The 14,498-nt window shown below is 37.2% G+C and overlaps 1 protein-coding gene across 1 annotated transcript in view; it reads right to left on the minus strand.

Moving 5' to 3' along the window:
• Window positions 1–4,588: 4,588 nt before the first annotated feature.
• Window positions 4,589–14,498, minus strand: part of adgrd1 (adhesion G protein-coupled receptor D1) — a gene marked incomplete at its 3' end in the record, with an annotated part of 28,376 nt that continues 18,466 nt past the window's right edge. Inside the window, exons 15-26 of the mRNA XM_079251706.1 lie at window positions 10,334–10,407; window positions 9,649–9,772; window positions 7,854–7,957; window positions 7,507–7,618; window positions 7,120–7,273; window positions 5,818–5,884; window positions 5,541–5,607; window positions 5,327–5,418; window positions 5,114–5,240; window positions 4,985–5,026; window positions 4,777–4,869; window positions 4,589–4,684 (exon numbers count right to left, since the gene is read on the minus strand). Of these exons, the coding sequence (XP_079107832.1) occupies window positions 4,589–4,684; window positions 4,777–4,869; window positions 4,985–5,026; window positions 5,114–5,240; window positions 5,327–5,418; window positions 5,541–5,607; window positions 5,818–5,884; window positions 7,120–7,273; window positions 7,507–7,618; window positions 7,854–7,957; window positions 9,649–9,772; window positions 10,334–10,407 (1,152 nt within the window). The remainder of the gene's footprint in view (window positions 4,685–4,776; window positions 4,870–4,984; window positions 5,027–5,113; window positions 5,241–5,326; window positions 5,419–5,540; window positions 5,608–5,817; window positions 5,885–7,119; window positions 7,274–7,506; window positions 7,619–7,853; window positions 7,958–9,648; window positions 9,773–10,333; window positions 10,408–14,498) is intronic.

Here is a 14,498-nt window from a genome sequence, read left to right on the forward strand (position 1 = left end):
AAAGTAATGGGTGGCAATAAACTCAAGGAAAGTGCTTATTTGTCCGATTTTATTTTTAAACCATTTAAGTCTAATACTACTAACTGACCAGTATTGGTGTTCATATGTTATCATAATCAATCAATAGCATGACAACACAAAGTGTGATATCACTTTGACAACACAAATAATTTTTTGCTGTACCTTTATATAATAAGTGAATAATGTTTCTTGAAAGCAGCATATTCAAGCTCGTGTGTAGGTTTTGCTCTATGAACTTATAAAGTAAAATAATTAATTGATGATCAACATTTTTGCTTTTAACTGTTGGTTTATACAAGATGAAGCTGTGTCTGTCCCTCTGGCAAAAATAGAGGTTCTTTTATTATTCATAGTGGTCTTTCAAAAAAAAAAAAAAAAAAAAAAAATCATAAATGAAACACAGAAACATCTTCCAAAAATATAAAGCATAAATAAAATTGGCATGCATCTCCCAAAATTATGGTAAAAATCACACAGTTAATAAGATTGTAATAAATTGTCTTTAATAAAGATAATTGTAAGGACAAACTGTAGTACCATAAAACAATAATTATTAAAAGCCATATACAAGCTTAGGAATATTAAAATATTTCATTTAAAATATGACATAAAGAGTGTGCAGAATAACATACAGTAAATTCTCATCTTAAAAACTAATGTTGGCACAGTGTAAGATCAAGAACATCTTAAAAAATTCTCACCAAAAAACATTGACAACCGTAAAGCCCTTCATTGCAGAACATATTTAATATTCTATTGTACAAAAAAAGAGAAATTCTAACATTTAATTGTAACAGAAACAGCTAAAGACAACCTAAAACTTCACAGAATGGTGTTGAACACAAACAGTATTCATTATTTCTTAGAAAGCACAGGCTGATAATTGGCAGCTTTCTCGTGATGCGAGGTTCTGCAGCCATGCAAGCCAATTCACTTCAAGAGAGAAAACAAAAATAAACAGAATTTAACATGTGAACAATACTGATTTAGTAACTTTAGCAGTTTGCAGATGACACAATAGTCAGACTCACCAAATAAATAAATACATAAATCAGTCAAATTCACTATGAAAGCATCCATGGTTATAAGGCCATTAGTGTGTGTTGTCTTTTGTCATTATTAATATGTTAACAGCTGGTGATGGTATAGTTTTAAAAGCATAAAATTAACAACATGTTTAAAAACAGTATATTTCCTTCACCCTTTTGTAGCCAAGGTTTTCTTATTTCTTTTTAATAAGAACAGATAGAAAATGATAAGGTCGGATAGAAAGATCAGTCACATGCAAAGAACTAAACATGAATGGCTAATGAATGGAATACCTCAGGAATGTATAGATGATACTTTTAGGCTCACGATGTCTCATTCCATTGCTTCATGAAAACAGTGACTACAGACAAAACCACTTCAACACTGTACCGTTGCAACACTTCGTATTTGATTATCAGCCAGCCCAGTTTTTTCATCTTCAGCAAGATGCCTTACTAGTATAGAAAACTAAGAGAGTGTAACCCCATTTACCCCTAGTACACCACCAGGTTCGGATTTTTCACACAACTTATTTTAAATTTTCTCTCCTGCTTTTACATTTAATCAGCCTGCATCTGAGTATGTTTCTGAAGTTTTCAGCTTCCCCCCCTTTAGACCACTTAGATCTTCCAGCAAATGTTTTCAGCTGTTCTTGAATTATAAGAAATATTGAACATGTCTCATATTGAGGTTCTCTCTCGGTGTGATGAGAATGGATACGATCAGGAATGAGTGCATCAGAGGGACTGCACATGTTAGATATTTTGAAGATAAAGCCAGAGAGACCAGACTGAGATGGTTTGGACATGTACCGAGGAGGGATAGTGAATATATCGGTACAGGGATGCAGAGGTTGGAAATGCCAGACAGGAGGCCTCGAGGAAGACTGAGGAGGAGATTTGTGGATGTTGTGCGGGAAGACATGAAGGTAGCTGGAGTGAGAGAAGAGGATGCAGCAGATAGAGTTAGATGGAAGCAGATGATTTGCTGTGGCGACCCCTAAAGGGAAAAGCTGGAAGGATGGAAAATTGAACGTGTCTCAACTACTGAAACACTTGCAACACATTCAGAGATGTACACCTAATAACTTTATTGTTTTGTCTTTGATTTTAGGTAATTTAAATATTCTTTACAGCTGTTATAATAATCTTATTACCTCCGCCAAGGAGGTTTTGTTTTTATTTTGTATTTATCTGTTTGCCTGTTTGTGTTCAAGATAACTTAAAAGGTTCTGGACGGATTTTCATGAAATTTTCAGGACTTGTTGGAAATGTGAATAGGAAGAACTGATTTAATTTTGGCGGTGATTTGGATCACCGTTTGGATCCAGGAATTTTTTAACTGTGGCCCTTGGCTGAGGTTTGCTCTCTCTGAGTGCTTTTCTAGTTACTTTTGTGTTTATTTTCTAACACTTTTTATTTTTCAATAATTGGCACCTTTATTGTTGAGATTCTGTGTAAAGTCACAGAGAAGTGTGTGCAACTAGGAGGCAAAAGAACAGCTCCCATCTTATTTGTTCGGTAAAACCAAGCTCCTAATCACAGATGAGAGTTACATAATAAAGCCAAATGCATCATATATAATATACAGAGTTTCTGTGACATTTGTCATCATTCAATGGAAAAACTTTGCCCAACATTCTGTTGAAAACAGTCTGATAATTGTCTTCTGCCCCTTAATAGATACCAAGAAGCAGAAGATTACACTATAATAGTTTTGACATATTGCATGATAAATGATAAATGTTCCCCCGCAAAAAAAAGTTTTTCTTTTGTTACATTTTGTTAAAAGGACAAATAAAGACCTCAAAGAAAAGAAGGACTTTTCTTACCACTATTTTATGGATTGGGGCTTATGTTATTTGTGCTAACCAACAAAACAGATGGATGTATGAGGATGATTAATGAGGTCATGTAAGTCCCAAATTAAGCAAAATTTTGGAAGTGTTTACCAAAGAAACACAAATTGCTTATTGTGAATATAATCATAGGCGTTTAAAGATTTGCATGCATGTTGAGTTCCCTGTGAACAAACACTGGGTTTCTCAGTGATATATGTTTATAGGCCATGGACTAACTCAGTTGGACAAGTTCAACCATTTGTTGTCAAGAATAACAGGAATTTATTCATTTCTCTGCACATTTGATGATAAATGTTCTGCTTGATCTAGGCTACCGATGTAATCAGTCCAAGTTACTGTCACTAAAACAGAGGTCACTTTTGTCTTTTACTAACTTTTACTGTCTTAAACTATCATTTACAAAAGGTGTAACTTTTCCATGTAAGCAATGCCAATGGACAAGTTCAATCATTCATAAACAATAACAGCTTACTTGTATTTTAAAACTCTCAATTGTGTTACAGCACTTAATGTCTAATTTCATTACCGAATCAACTAGAATTTATGAACAGTTAAACTGCACTTAAAGTGACCGTGACTATCAACCATATTTCTGTTTCCCTTTCATGATTAATAAAGCATGGCTGGATTGATTCATTTCATTTTTGGTTTTGCCACCTGAATGCATTGTGGGTTTTGTGTGTGTGTGTGTGTTTTTTATTCTTTTGCCATTGTTGTGCCTTAAAAATGTGTAAAGCACGTTGGTCAATTTAGGAGGTTTTGAAAAATGGTTTAAAATCAGTTTTACTTGATAATACTTCATTGTAGTACATCAGTATTTCCATATTAATTACTTCAGTGATTTACAAGGCTTTTAAATTATTATGAGTGGTAAAATACGAACTCTCTCAATGTTTCCAGTCGTTGTGCAACTAGCCAGCACACAGTACTGTACTCAATTGTTTCCTCACAAATAAAGATGAAAATTGAGCATATTAATGACATTTTTTTGTATTCATGATAAGACTGTTTTTACTTCTTTAGCAGAAACAACCTGGTGCAGGTTATTTGCAGTTATTCATACATGTCTTCTACAATGTTTGAGGTTTTGTCTGCATGTGTCATGCAACTTTCTGTCAAACATCCTTTCTTGTATTCTGATTAGCAGGCCTAGAAATTGTATCCGATTATTCATGTCATATTCAGTAATATGGCATATTAATATACATATAAGTCTGGTAAAATACAGAGTAGTCCTGTTGCTTCCTGGATGACATCCTCCCACCATAAAGCACCACTAGGTGGCAGAATACAGATCAGTCGCCTTTCTCGTCTACACAGAGCTGCAGATGGACCATGCAAGGTCTTTGGCAAATCCTTAACAGCTCTCAAGGATCCCTCTGTCATATTATTGACTTCCTTCTCCTCCTCCTCCTCTTCAGAAGTCACTATTTTGAGAACATAATGTGTTTTGTGTAATAACAGTGAGGCACAGTCCCAAGAGTCTGTTTGTCTTTAAGGTGAAACCTATAATTCAGCTACAAATCGCCTGCCTTGGTGCAGCTTTCATTGGAGTTGATAAATGTCCAATTCATTTTACGACAAAGTGGAAGAATACTCTGGCCAGTGTTTTGCCATTCCACCCGAGTGAGCCAAAGATTGTTCTCCTGCCACAGATATAAATGAGGATTTGGCTTTTTACATGACGGAGAGGTCAATACGGTTGGCTGAGTTGGTGCTTTTGTCCCATGTGTTCATCTTAGTGGGAGTAACACCCTCCTTGTGTCCATTCATCTATATCAAAAGATGATGAAAGAACATGTTAGGCATTTCACAGCCCAACAGGTCGTTTCTGTTGGAGCAAATCATTTGTCAACGGCACTTACAATATCAGAGTTGAATGGTTTCACATTGATATTTCGGATGGAGCTGCTGGTAAGAGACCACACCTTGGTTTTGTGTTTAAATGCAGCTCTGACCTACAGGAATAACACCAAAACAGAAAACAATTATAGATTTGAACACTAAGTTCAAATACATTTGTCATCAAATGTCCAATCTTTTGAAAACTTTGTCAAATATTTAGCATCATACCTCAGAGTTGAGGAGACAGTGAAACAAGAAGATAAAAAAGCCCTAGGAAAGGATCAGACAACACAAAAAAAATGAAGTGTTTCATCAAGCTTTGAAACAGTTTGTAAATGAGAATGCCAAGGAACTTACTTGTAATGAGTTAAATACAGCAAAAATGTATAAGAATGGCAAAGAGTGTGTGTTGACAGCGAGAACACCAAAGATCCAGGAAATGCCAAGAATGGGCAGGAGCACAGCCACTGCCTTGACCGTCAGCCTTGAAATCAACCAAGAGATAACCATGATTACAGTGGATTTTGATGAAATAATTATATTACATAATCAAAGTCCAAAATAACTCACTTGACTGCATTGGCATCTCCATGAACCTTGTAATTTTCTCCACTGATTCGAGATATGATCCTGGTCACAGATATCAGGATGCCAATGTTCACCTGTTTATCAGAAAGCTGATTATTCATCTTTTCTGCATTAAATGCTTTCATGTTTTTGATAGAAACAGATTGTAGTGAAAAAAAAAAAAACAAAACATAATTTTTTCCCTTAAATCTCTCACCACAATGACAAAAAGAGCAGGGGCCACAAATGCCCAAATGGCTTGATTCTCCAGTGATAGCCAGCAGCTGAAACAGCAAAGACAAGAGCAGAAAAATAAAGTCAAATGGCTATAATGTTATAATGCAAATTGAGATGATGTATTGTCAACTTAAAAACTTTCAGAAAACATTAAGCACAGTTGTTTGCAATTTTCCCGGGTGATGTCATTCTTAAGCAATGGTTGCAATGGAATTACGTGAAGTCCAAACAATCACACACGTGCAGATCATACTCACTTGTGAACTGCGCCATATTTGTCAAAGGCTGATGTCATGGAAACCACACAGATCACAAATGGCGAACCTGGCACAAAGACACAGCTCAGCATTCACTATTGTAACGGTAGGCTTGACTTTATGTACCTGCTGGAAGTTTGTAGCGTCTGGTGGCTACTTATTTTTTCAGCTTTTGTTTTTTAAACTGTCTTCAAATTGTGATGTTTTCAAGTACCAGTAATGTTAGATGAACACTTAATACACCTGTTAATTATATATGCTGACAATTTTGCTTGCATTGTGTCTCTAGCTTTAATGCATTAGTTGTTTCTAATTGTGTCTCTATCCTGGATGGGCTCCATGGCTTTCATGACACTAGACAAAGAAAGTTACGGCTGGCAATGCATGCTGGATGTGCGGCTGGTAGTGATGATATCATATCCTTATCAAAGCCATCACAGCTTGCTTAAAGATCCAGAACTAAATAGTGACTATATATTCGATTGTATTATTGTGATTTACAATCAAAAAAGCTATAGCCAATTTATTGTCTGCAGCACGGGTCCTTTAAAGCTTGTCATCTTTTTACATATATGGTTGCTTACTTGTGTTTTAATTTTGGCCTTGCTGTATTTTTGACACAGCTTGTGGTTAAAACTCCACAGGATGCCTTTAATTAAAGCTATGCCCAGTGCAGGTACCAACCACCAAGCTATGGTTTTATTTATCTGCTATTCTGATAGTTGTTTGTTTACATGAAAACAACTTTTTACACTGTAAAGTTTTCCTTGTCAACCTCCTGAGTGCATAAGTCCCTACAACTCCCTTCTACAAAGTGAGTTTACTTCTGATGGGAGAACTGATGAATTAAGTAGTCAACACTTTCATAATGGCTAACAGCAGCTGCATGATTTCTGAAATTGATTTCTACTTCTTTTAAAACAGTGTAACTGCTATACTTCTAGCTGTCAGAAAGGTCTGCAGCACATAACTTGGAGATGGCCACACAAAATGAAAAATGACTCTGGCCAGAAGAAAGGAAGCCATAAAAAGGGATCATTTTGCAGTAATGCCTTCAGCATGTAAGAGGGAGTTTATGCATTCTCCAATAGCTAAAGACAGTAGATTCATGACCCATTTTAGTTTTAGCTGTCCATTAAACCTGCTGCACTGAGATCAAGAAAAACAGATGTTGTATTAAAAAAGCCACGATGAAGACTTACTGAAACTTGTTCCAGTGAACTGTCTAGATAAAACATGGGGTGAAACTATGCATAATGATGTGGAATAGTGAGGAATAGGTGCTTAGATGTTTAGACCTACCCCAGCCAATGCCATAGTAGTAAAAGTGTTTGCTGCCTTCAGAGCCAAACACTTTTACCACCATACTGTAGAGATGGAGACCCTCCACCAGCATCCAAGCAAAAGCACTCAGAAAAAAGAAGTGAAGCAGGATAGCCATGACCTTACAGGAGGGCTGGAAGAAAAGACAAAAATCATGTTTTTACTACCAAAACATTTCCCGTTTACTCTCCTGCACTTCTCACTTCAACCAATGTTGATTTTATCATTTATATTATAAGCACTGCCCTCCTCATCCTCTTCCTCACATGAATAATTCAGGAAATTTTACAACCAGTACCACTCCCATTAACTTGCTGCTAAGTATTGTCACCACCTGTAATGAGGAAGGTGCTGTGTTATACCAACCGTGCCTGGGTCAAAGCGAGCGCTGATGAGCAGTAAGATATCAGCCACCAGGATGGCGAAGGACAGGTTGGCGTGGATGTGGTAGCGCTGGTTACGGATGGTGCTAACAGAGCTGCAGAGCAATGAAAGAACAACTTTATTTAAAAGCAAAATAAGATCTGCACATCAAATGTGAAAGCTGCATGTATTGTGTACATGTCTGCAGAGTTAAGAGTACAGATTTATAAAAACCAGGCATTTCAAACTGAGCAAACAGGTGCCATCTGCAAGTATGTATACTGAGGAAGACTGTGATTACTGACAATAATTATATTACATGATAAAATGTTTAGGGGCGTAATACTTACGACAACACTGCAAAGGTAACTAGAGTGATGGTGAGGCAGAAGATGGAAATTGAGCATCCAATATAACCAATGGTTGATAGTGCCACCTTGTGGTCATTAGTGAGCTGTGCACAGAGAGACATCATTGTCGACACTGGACAAGACAACATCTGGACGTTTTTTTTTTTGTTTTTTTTTTGATAAATTCTTTACATAACATGCATCAAAAGCTAATGTAACTTCTTTCATCTGTTTTGCTATATCAACCAGAAAAAATTAAGCAGGCCTGTAGATTTATGATGATGAGGATCAGGCAGGCATCAACTCAGGGAAATTAGTTACATTCTGTCTAAAAGAGCTAAATCACATTGATGTTGGAATCAAAATTACTTCACAAAGTATGAATTTTTCCAAGGTAAAGTTGTTTTATTCTCCAGAAAAGGGGTCACTGCATTGTCAACAAAGCTTAAATGGTAACTGTGTTGTCCATAAATACACATCCATGGTGGTTGGTCTTGTGTGTTGATGTTGTTTTGGAGTTCTGGCTATTTTCAGGGTTTGGTTTTGATTCTCTATGAACTGTCTACACATGTGCCTTGTCATTATGAGGGCAGAGGAGTCTCGGCCCTCCAGAAAAGGGTGATGTGGGATGTTCTCTTGCTGCTGAGGGATGAGGCTGCCCACTAATTATAGACCTTCTCTGGGAAAGCATAGAATCAAATAGACTCCAGTACACTTAACTGCAATGAGAAGTTCACTTTTCTATTTTAGGAAGCTATTGTGGATGGTAACCAGATGATCATGGTGCATATTCTCTGCAACAAAGGGGGAGATATTATATAAAGGTTTGATGTCCCAATTCCCTCTTCATGCAGATGATGTGGATGTCAAATACTTTGCAGGACAGTGTTCAGTGAGTAGAAAAGAATGAATGCAATCCCAGATCAGGAAATAGTTTAAAGGGACACATTTGAGTGACTGTGGTCAAGCGAAGGGGCCACTGGCCCATGCAGAGATCCAAAAGAATTACTTTTAATCATAATGGTCTCTTTATAAAACCATCAGTGAAGCTAAAATAGTTAGGTCTGATTGTAACTGGCCAGCAGAGAAGGATGATAATGTGCAGTAGGGTCCTCTGGTTGATGAACCGCTGTGATAAAGCACTGTGACCAGTTTAAGTTATTTTGCTACACTTCTAGGGGATCAAATGCAGTTTTGAAAATGTGTACATAACTATTAACTAAAGATAAACTTTGGGACATCTGACAGATTTATCTGTCCCAGTAGTGGAGATTTAGAGGTAAAATCTAAAATGGTATCATTCCTTTTGAGTGTTTCTGATAATAAGTTTGGCAATAAAAGAAAGTTAAACGGCATTTAGTATGCCAGCATATTTCTTGTCAGCGTTGGATTTTGCATTTAAAGATGGTGTCCATTCACATGGTCTAAAATGGTTCACTGCGCACACAATTCAGACATGTTTTCTGCTTCAAGGAACTTTCCTTTGTTATGCAGCGCGATGAACATGCAGAAATGCAGTTTCTCACACTCTCCCTGTTTGTACTTGAGTTTAATATCTGAAAAAAATGTGGATTTCTAGTAATTACTCTTCTACTTTCTGTGAAAAAGGTCTCATCAAATCCCACAATGAAGATTTTTTTGTTATCATTTCACATTGTCACAGTAGCTGGTTATCCTGTTATATCAGAAAAAAACTTGCCCATAAAAATAGTCACAAATATATGTTTGGCTGAAGACTTATGCATAGTGCTATATCTAGAATAGATTGCTGTAAAGATCAGCCAAATGAACCTACCTCCAACTCGACAACTTGCATAAGAATGGCAAAGTTGGTGAGGTGGTTGCATAAACACACAGAATATGTCATGTTTCCTTCGGAGCGCACACAGCCTTCATTGGACCATACTCCCTCATTAGATCTGACAAAGACAACAGTCGAGTTTTATTTACAAAGTAAAAACATTTCCAATAAGGATTAAACCTAAAGAAAGAAAGAAAAAAGAAATCAGGCAAAGCCATTTTTATATAAAGAGAACTGGCAGGGATCCCTCAACATAATAATGGGAGGCACATACAGAATTTCTTTGCTGACTTTATCATAGCAATCTGACAGGGTAATCCAATAATTCACATTTTCATGAGCTTTAAGGCCAAAGGGGAGTAAAAGGAGGAAGCCTTTGAATCCAACCAAAACAAACTCCCTTTCAAAATGATTTACGCTCTCTAAGTAGAGTTTTGGATACTTCTCCTTCAGAGCACCATATTTCTACAGAACGCTGTTGCCTCATATCACCTGAAACAGTAACACATGTATCACTGGATGTGTTTGAGTTAACATCTACACATCTGATCCCTTCTTGTAATTTAGAGCCTTGGAGACAAGAACAACAAATGTGTTAAGAATGAACAATCAAGATAAGATCGCCTTGGCTCTGCATCTGAATGACACATTGTGTTTTAAACAATAAACACTGACCCACCTGTAGTCCAAAAAGGCGCAGTAGAGGAAAACTTTATTGCTCTGATTCAGCACTTGGTCCTGTTGTTCTTTGCTCTAAAAAAAAAGAAAAGTGAAAATTTAAAAAGGGAATTTTGATTATAGAGGAAAGGTCTGTTAAAAAAAAGTGACATTTTGTTTACTGGCACAAAAAATGCCTCAAAATATCAGAGGAACTTTAAAAAAATCCTTGATCAAGAGAAAGTCGTGGAGATAGCATTTATCAGAATTCTTTGCTCAAATGTTCCAACTTTGTATTCATAGGTTTAACAGAGGCATCTGATGGTGATTTAAGTAAAAACAAATAGTCGGGACAGCTTAAACGAAATCTGCTTCGTAAAAAATTATGAAATCGCACTACCATTAAATGTTTGTAAAAGAATAAATCAAACTTAAGGAAAGAAGAATGGTTGTTTCACATTTTTTCAGCTGAGCAAAAATCACTCTTGTCTTCAAAAATCAAGTTTGATTATAAATCACTTTTTCCATGTCACTCCTTAATATGAGATTTGGAGTCTCCGGAGACAGTGAGCTAATGGCTACAGTGCAAGAATGCAGTAATTGGGGCTTGGCCCCTGTTTCAGGTCAAACCACTACCCTCCTCAATCTGTCATCTGAAGAACACAACACTTCTATTGGCTGGTGGGGTGAATACTGAGAGACTGCACACCTCTTCTCATTCCCTACGCCTCGGCTCACAGACTGAGTAAGTATAAGAACTGTGTCTGCACCACTTCCTTCTGGAAAAAATGAGAGTGCAAGTAAAACTGACAGTCAAGCTGTCTCTTTCCTGGCCCATAAGCCCAGTGATTCATATTACATAGCAAAGCACCTTGATTTCAATGTGTGGTCAAATTACTGCTCTCATTCTGTCTGTTTCACACATGCAGCTCTTTAGTCATCACATTCTGGCACACTTCAATGCAATGGACGTGGCCCATCATGGTGTTCAGAATAATGGGTCAAGCCATGAGAGTGGCTTTAATGCACCCATCATCACCAGCTGCCGGCTAGCTTTAAAGAAACTGCAATCAAACCTGTGGTTGAATTAACTTGTCTCCTGGGATTTAATAACTCGCTTTCTTGCAGGGTGTAAATGACAGCAGATGGAGGAGAGAGAAACTGCAGCTGGCACACTTTACACTTTGTCTTACACTCTCATATTTTCTCTTTCTGCAACTTCAAATCTTGTGTGCAAGAAACAAGGACTAATTAAAAGCGTAAACGCAGCCGGATGGGAAACAATCCATCATTTTCAGTCCCTGAATACAAAAACACACATACATTGACTAATAGACCATCACGCATTTAGGGCCACAAGTCCTCTCCAATAACTGCTTGTGTGTGATAAATCCAGCTTGTATTTTCCAGCTGATATCTGAGGAGAGGTGCAGGGACTTGATAGTCACTGGTGAGTACTTAAAATGCACATGAGGATCTGGCCAAGCTTATAGCGCATGCTGCTCCCCCGGTGCCCTGAGGCCTCACAATCTACCAGCCAAGACTGCAGCTGGTCCTCCAATTCTTTATTAACAACAGAAGGCCAGCAAACGGCACCCTGGAAATCACTCTGAGGGAAGCAGAACACAGAGGACGAAGAGTGAGTGAAAGCTGGCGACAGGCAACTGGCAGGCAGCTTAAAGGAGGAGAGTCTGGTGGACAGAAGCTGACAATCAGTCTGCCCTTGATGCTTCAGTATTGTAGTGTCCTACTTGGTGCATCTGTCAAAGCCACCATTATTGACTTCCTCAGTGGTCACTGTATCTCACATCATCACAGTTCAGAAATCATCAATTTCCACTTAATCAAAAAGTTGTCATGTTATGTAACAGCATCCTTGTCTTAAGAATGACATCCAGCAGTCCATCCATTTCCTGTACCTGCTTTGACCTGTTAATGATGACGTGGTGTGTGCGAACTTATCCCAAGTGCCATCAGGCAAAAGGCACGGCACACTTTGGATGGGTTGCCAGTCCAACACATGGCCAAGATGAAGAAAATATTCAGGCAAAGTCATGTTAACCCCGCGGGTCATTTCAGAATCACAGAATCATCTGACATGCATGTTTCTGAACATCCATGTGCAAAAGAAGCAGCTGTTCAAAAAGAGCAGCATCAAATATTTCATATAACCGTCAAATATTTATAGTTGATATAAATATTTGATTGGTATATCAAATATTTGAACCAAATATGCCACATTTGATGTGTTTTAAGAAAATTTGGGTTAAACTGGGTCTAAATTGGTTCAAATGAGACGCTCTGGATTGGTCTTCCTCTGGGCTAATTTTTCCGTATAAACTTTATCAGCTGGGTTTTAAATTTGAACTTAAATAGCTTTAAACTGGGTGTAGTGGGTGAAAAGTATAAGTTAAGTGTCGTGACACTGACAAAGCTTTTAACTACCAGCAGCAGACATTATCGGGTGACTCTTACAGTATATGTACAAGAATTCCAGCTGAAACAGCTGCAAAAAGATACAAATACCATGAACCATGATGCAATGCGTTTGGCGCTGCTATTATGATATCCTTGTTATTATGGTGGGTGGTCATTTTTTTGGACCGGGTGGGACTACAGACACTAAATGCTCCTACTTTAACACATGTGCTTGTCAAGCTTTGACTTCCATAAAGATGTATTATGTATTTACTCAATAGCTGAGTTAGAAAGGAAAACATACTCAACAAATGTGCTTTGGTATTTGATCTGCCATTTATTAAACTGAAGCAAAAAGACAGATTTCAGACTTATCATCGCTCAGGTCAATGAATGTGCTTTCTTTTGAAAGTCTCCATTAGAATATAAGCTCGAGATTAGACAGATGTTTACTCTGCTGTATTGCATTGCTTCCCAAAGTCTGGTATTGGATACATCCATTATATCTAATCAGGCTGCTATCCAGATACTAGATGTAAATATAAACAAGTTGAATAAAGTTCCACTCGACCTTAGTGTAATACATAATCCTAACAACTACAGCTCATGCCAGTGCATTGACTGCCTTTCCCCTGTTTTCCATTCTTACCTGTCCACATGTACGTCTTAGAGTCTAATGCTGGCTAAGTATGAAACATGAATACATTTATAAATTAATGAGCACATAAAACTGTGACTTATTTATTTCCACTTGCCTTGATAAGGTCCATATTAGATGTAATGTGATAGAGAGGATTAAAGTGTTTCTTTTGAGAGATTTTAAGAGATTACCTTAAAAATCAATTTTGAAAAAAATTAGATTGCTGTTTTGGTGAAGTATTTCCATCCCCTTAGCTTTTATTTTATTTATTAGAGAGAACTGGGATCAGGAGGAGGTGACGTTAAACTAGAACTATGATGGTGGACAGCTACTGATGTCTCCATGTGCAGCCAGTAATTCAAAAACTGTTTCTTCTAACATTTCTAAGGGTCATTGGAGCTTCTACCGTTTACATATGTTATTAGTTATGATCATTTACACACACTGAAAGGCCTAAGGATTGCATATGGAGGAAATGTCATAGGTCGATTGGTTCATCTTCCTTAGTTCCTGATGGCATCACCCCTCAACCACTTCTACATAAAATATGTCTGGGTCAAGTATTTTGGGGAGAACAACAACGTGTGAAAATTAACACTCTCATGCATCACTTAAGACTTACACAATTCACACAACCCAGCACTTTGTTTGTTTGTGTGTGACAGTGATCTTTACTGTGGTTGAGCTTTAACTGAGTGAGCAAACACTCTAAATGTATGTACTGACATCTGAGGAAAAACAAAGAATGGGGAACGTTACCAATTATTGTCGTGTTACACTCTAAGAAAAGTCCATAAAAATAGGGCAAAAATCGGACCATAATGTCCTGGTAATTTTTCTTTTTTAATTAAAGTTTTTATTAGAGTTTACTGAACATCTGATCCAAAACTTGAAGCACACACACCCAAATACATACACAATCTTTTTTTTCTATACAAAATAAATGACCTTCGTCAAAGACAATAAATTTGTAATCTTCAGGCAGTAAAAAGAAAATCTTGCTTTTTTTTTAGTCTGCTGTTTCAGTTCTTGTCAGGCTTTTTCTAAAAGTAAAAAAAGTCCAAAAAAGGATTAAGTTGTGGTAAATCTGAAGAAAATCTGAAGAAAAGGAAATGCACAACTGTGAAGG

The sequence above is a fragment of the Telmatherina bonti genome (assembly GCF_933228915.1).
Source record: "Telmatherina bonti genome assembly, chromosome: 13".
NCBI classification, from domain to species: Eukaryota; Metazoa; Chordata; class Actinopteri; order Atheriniformes; family Telmatherinidae; genus Telmatherina; species Telmatherina bonti.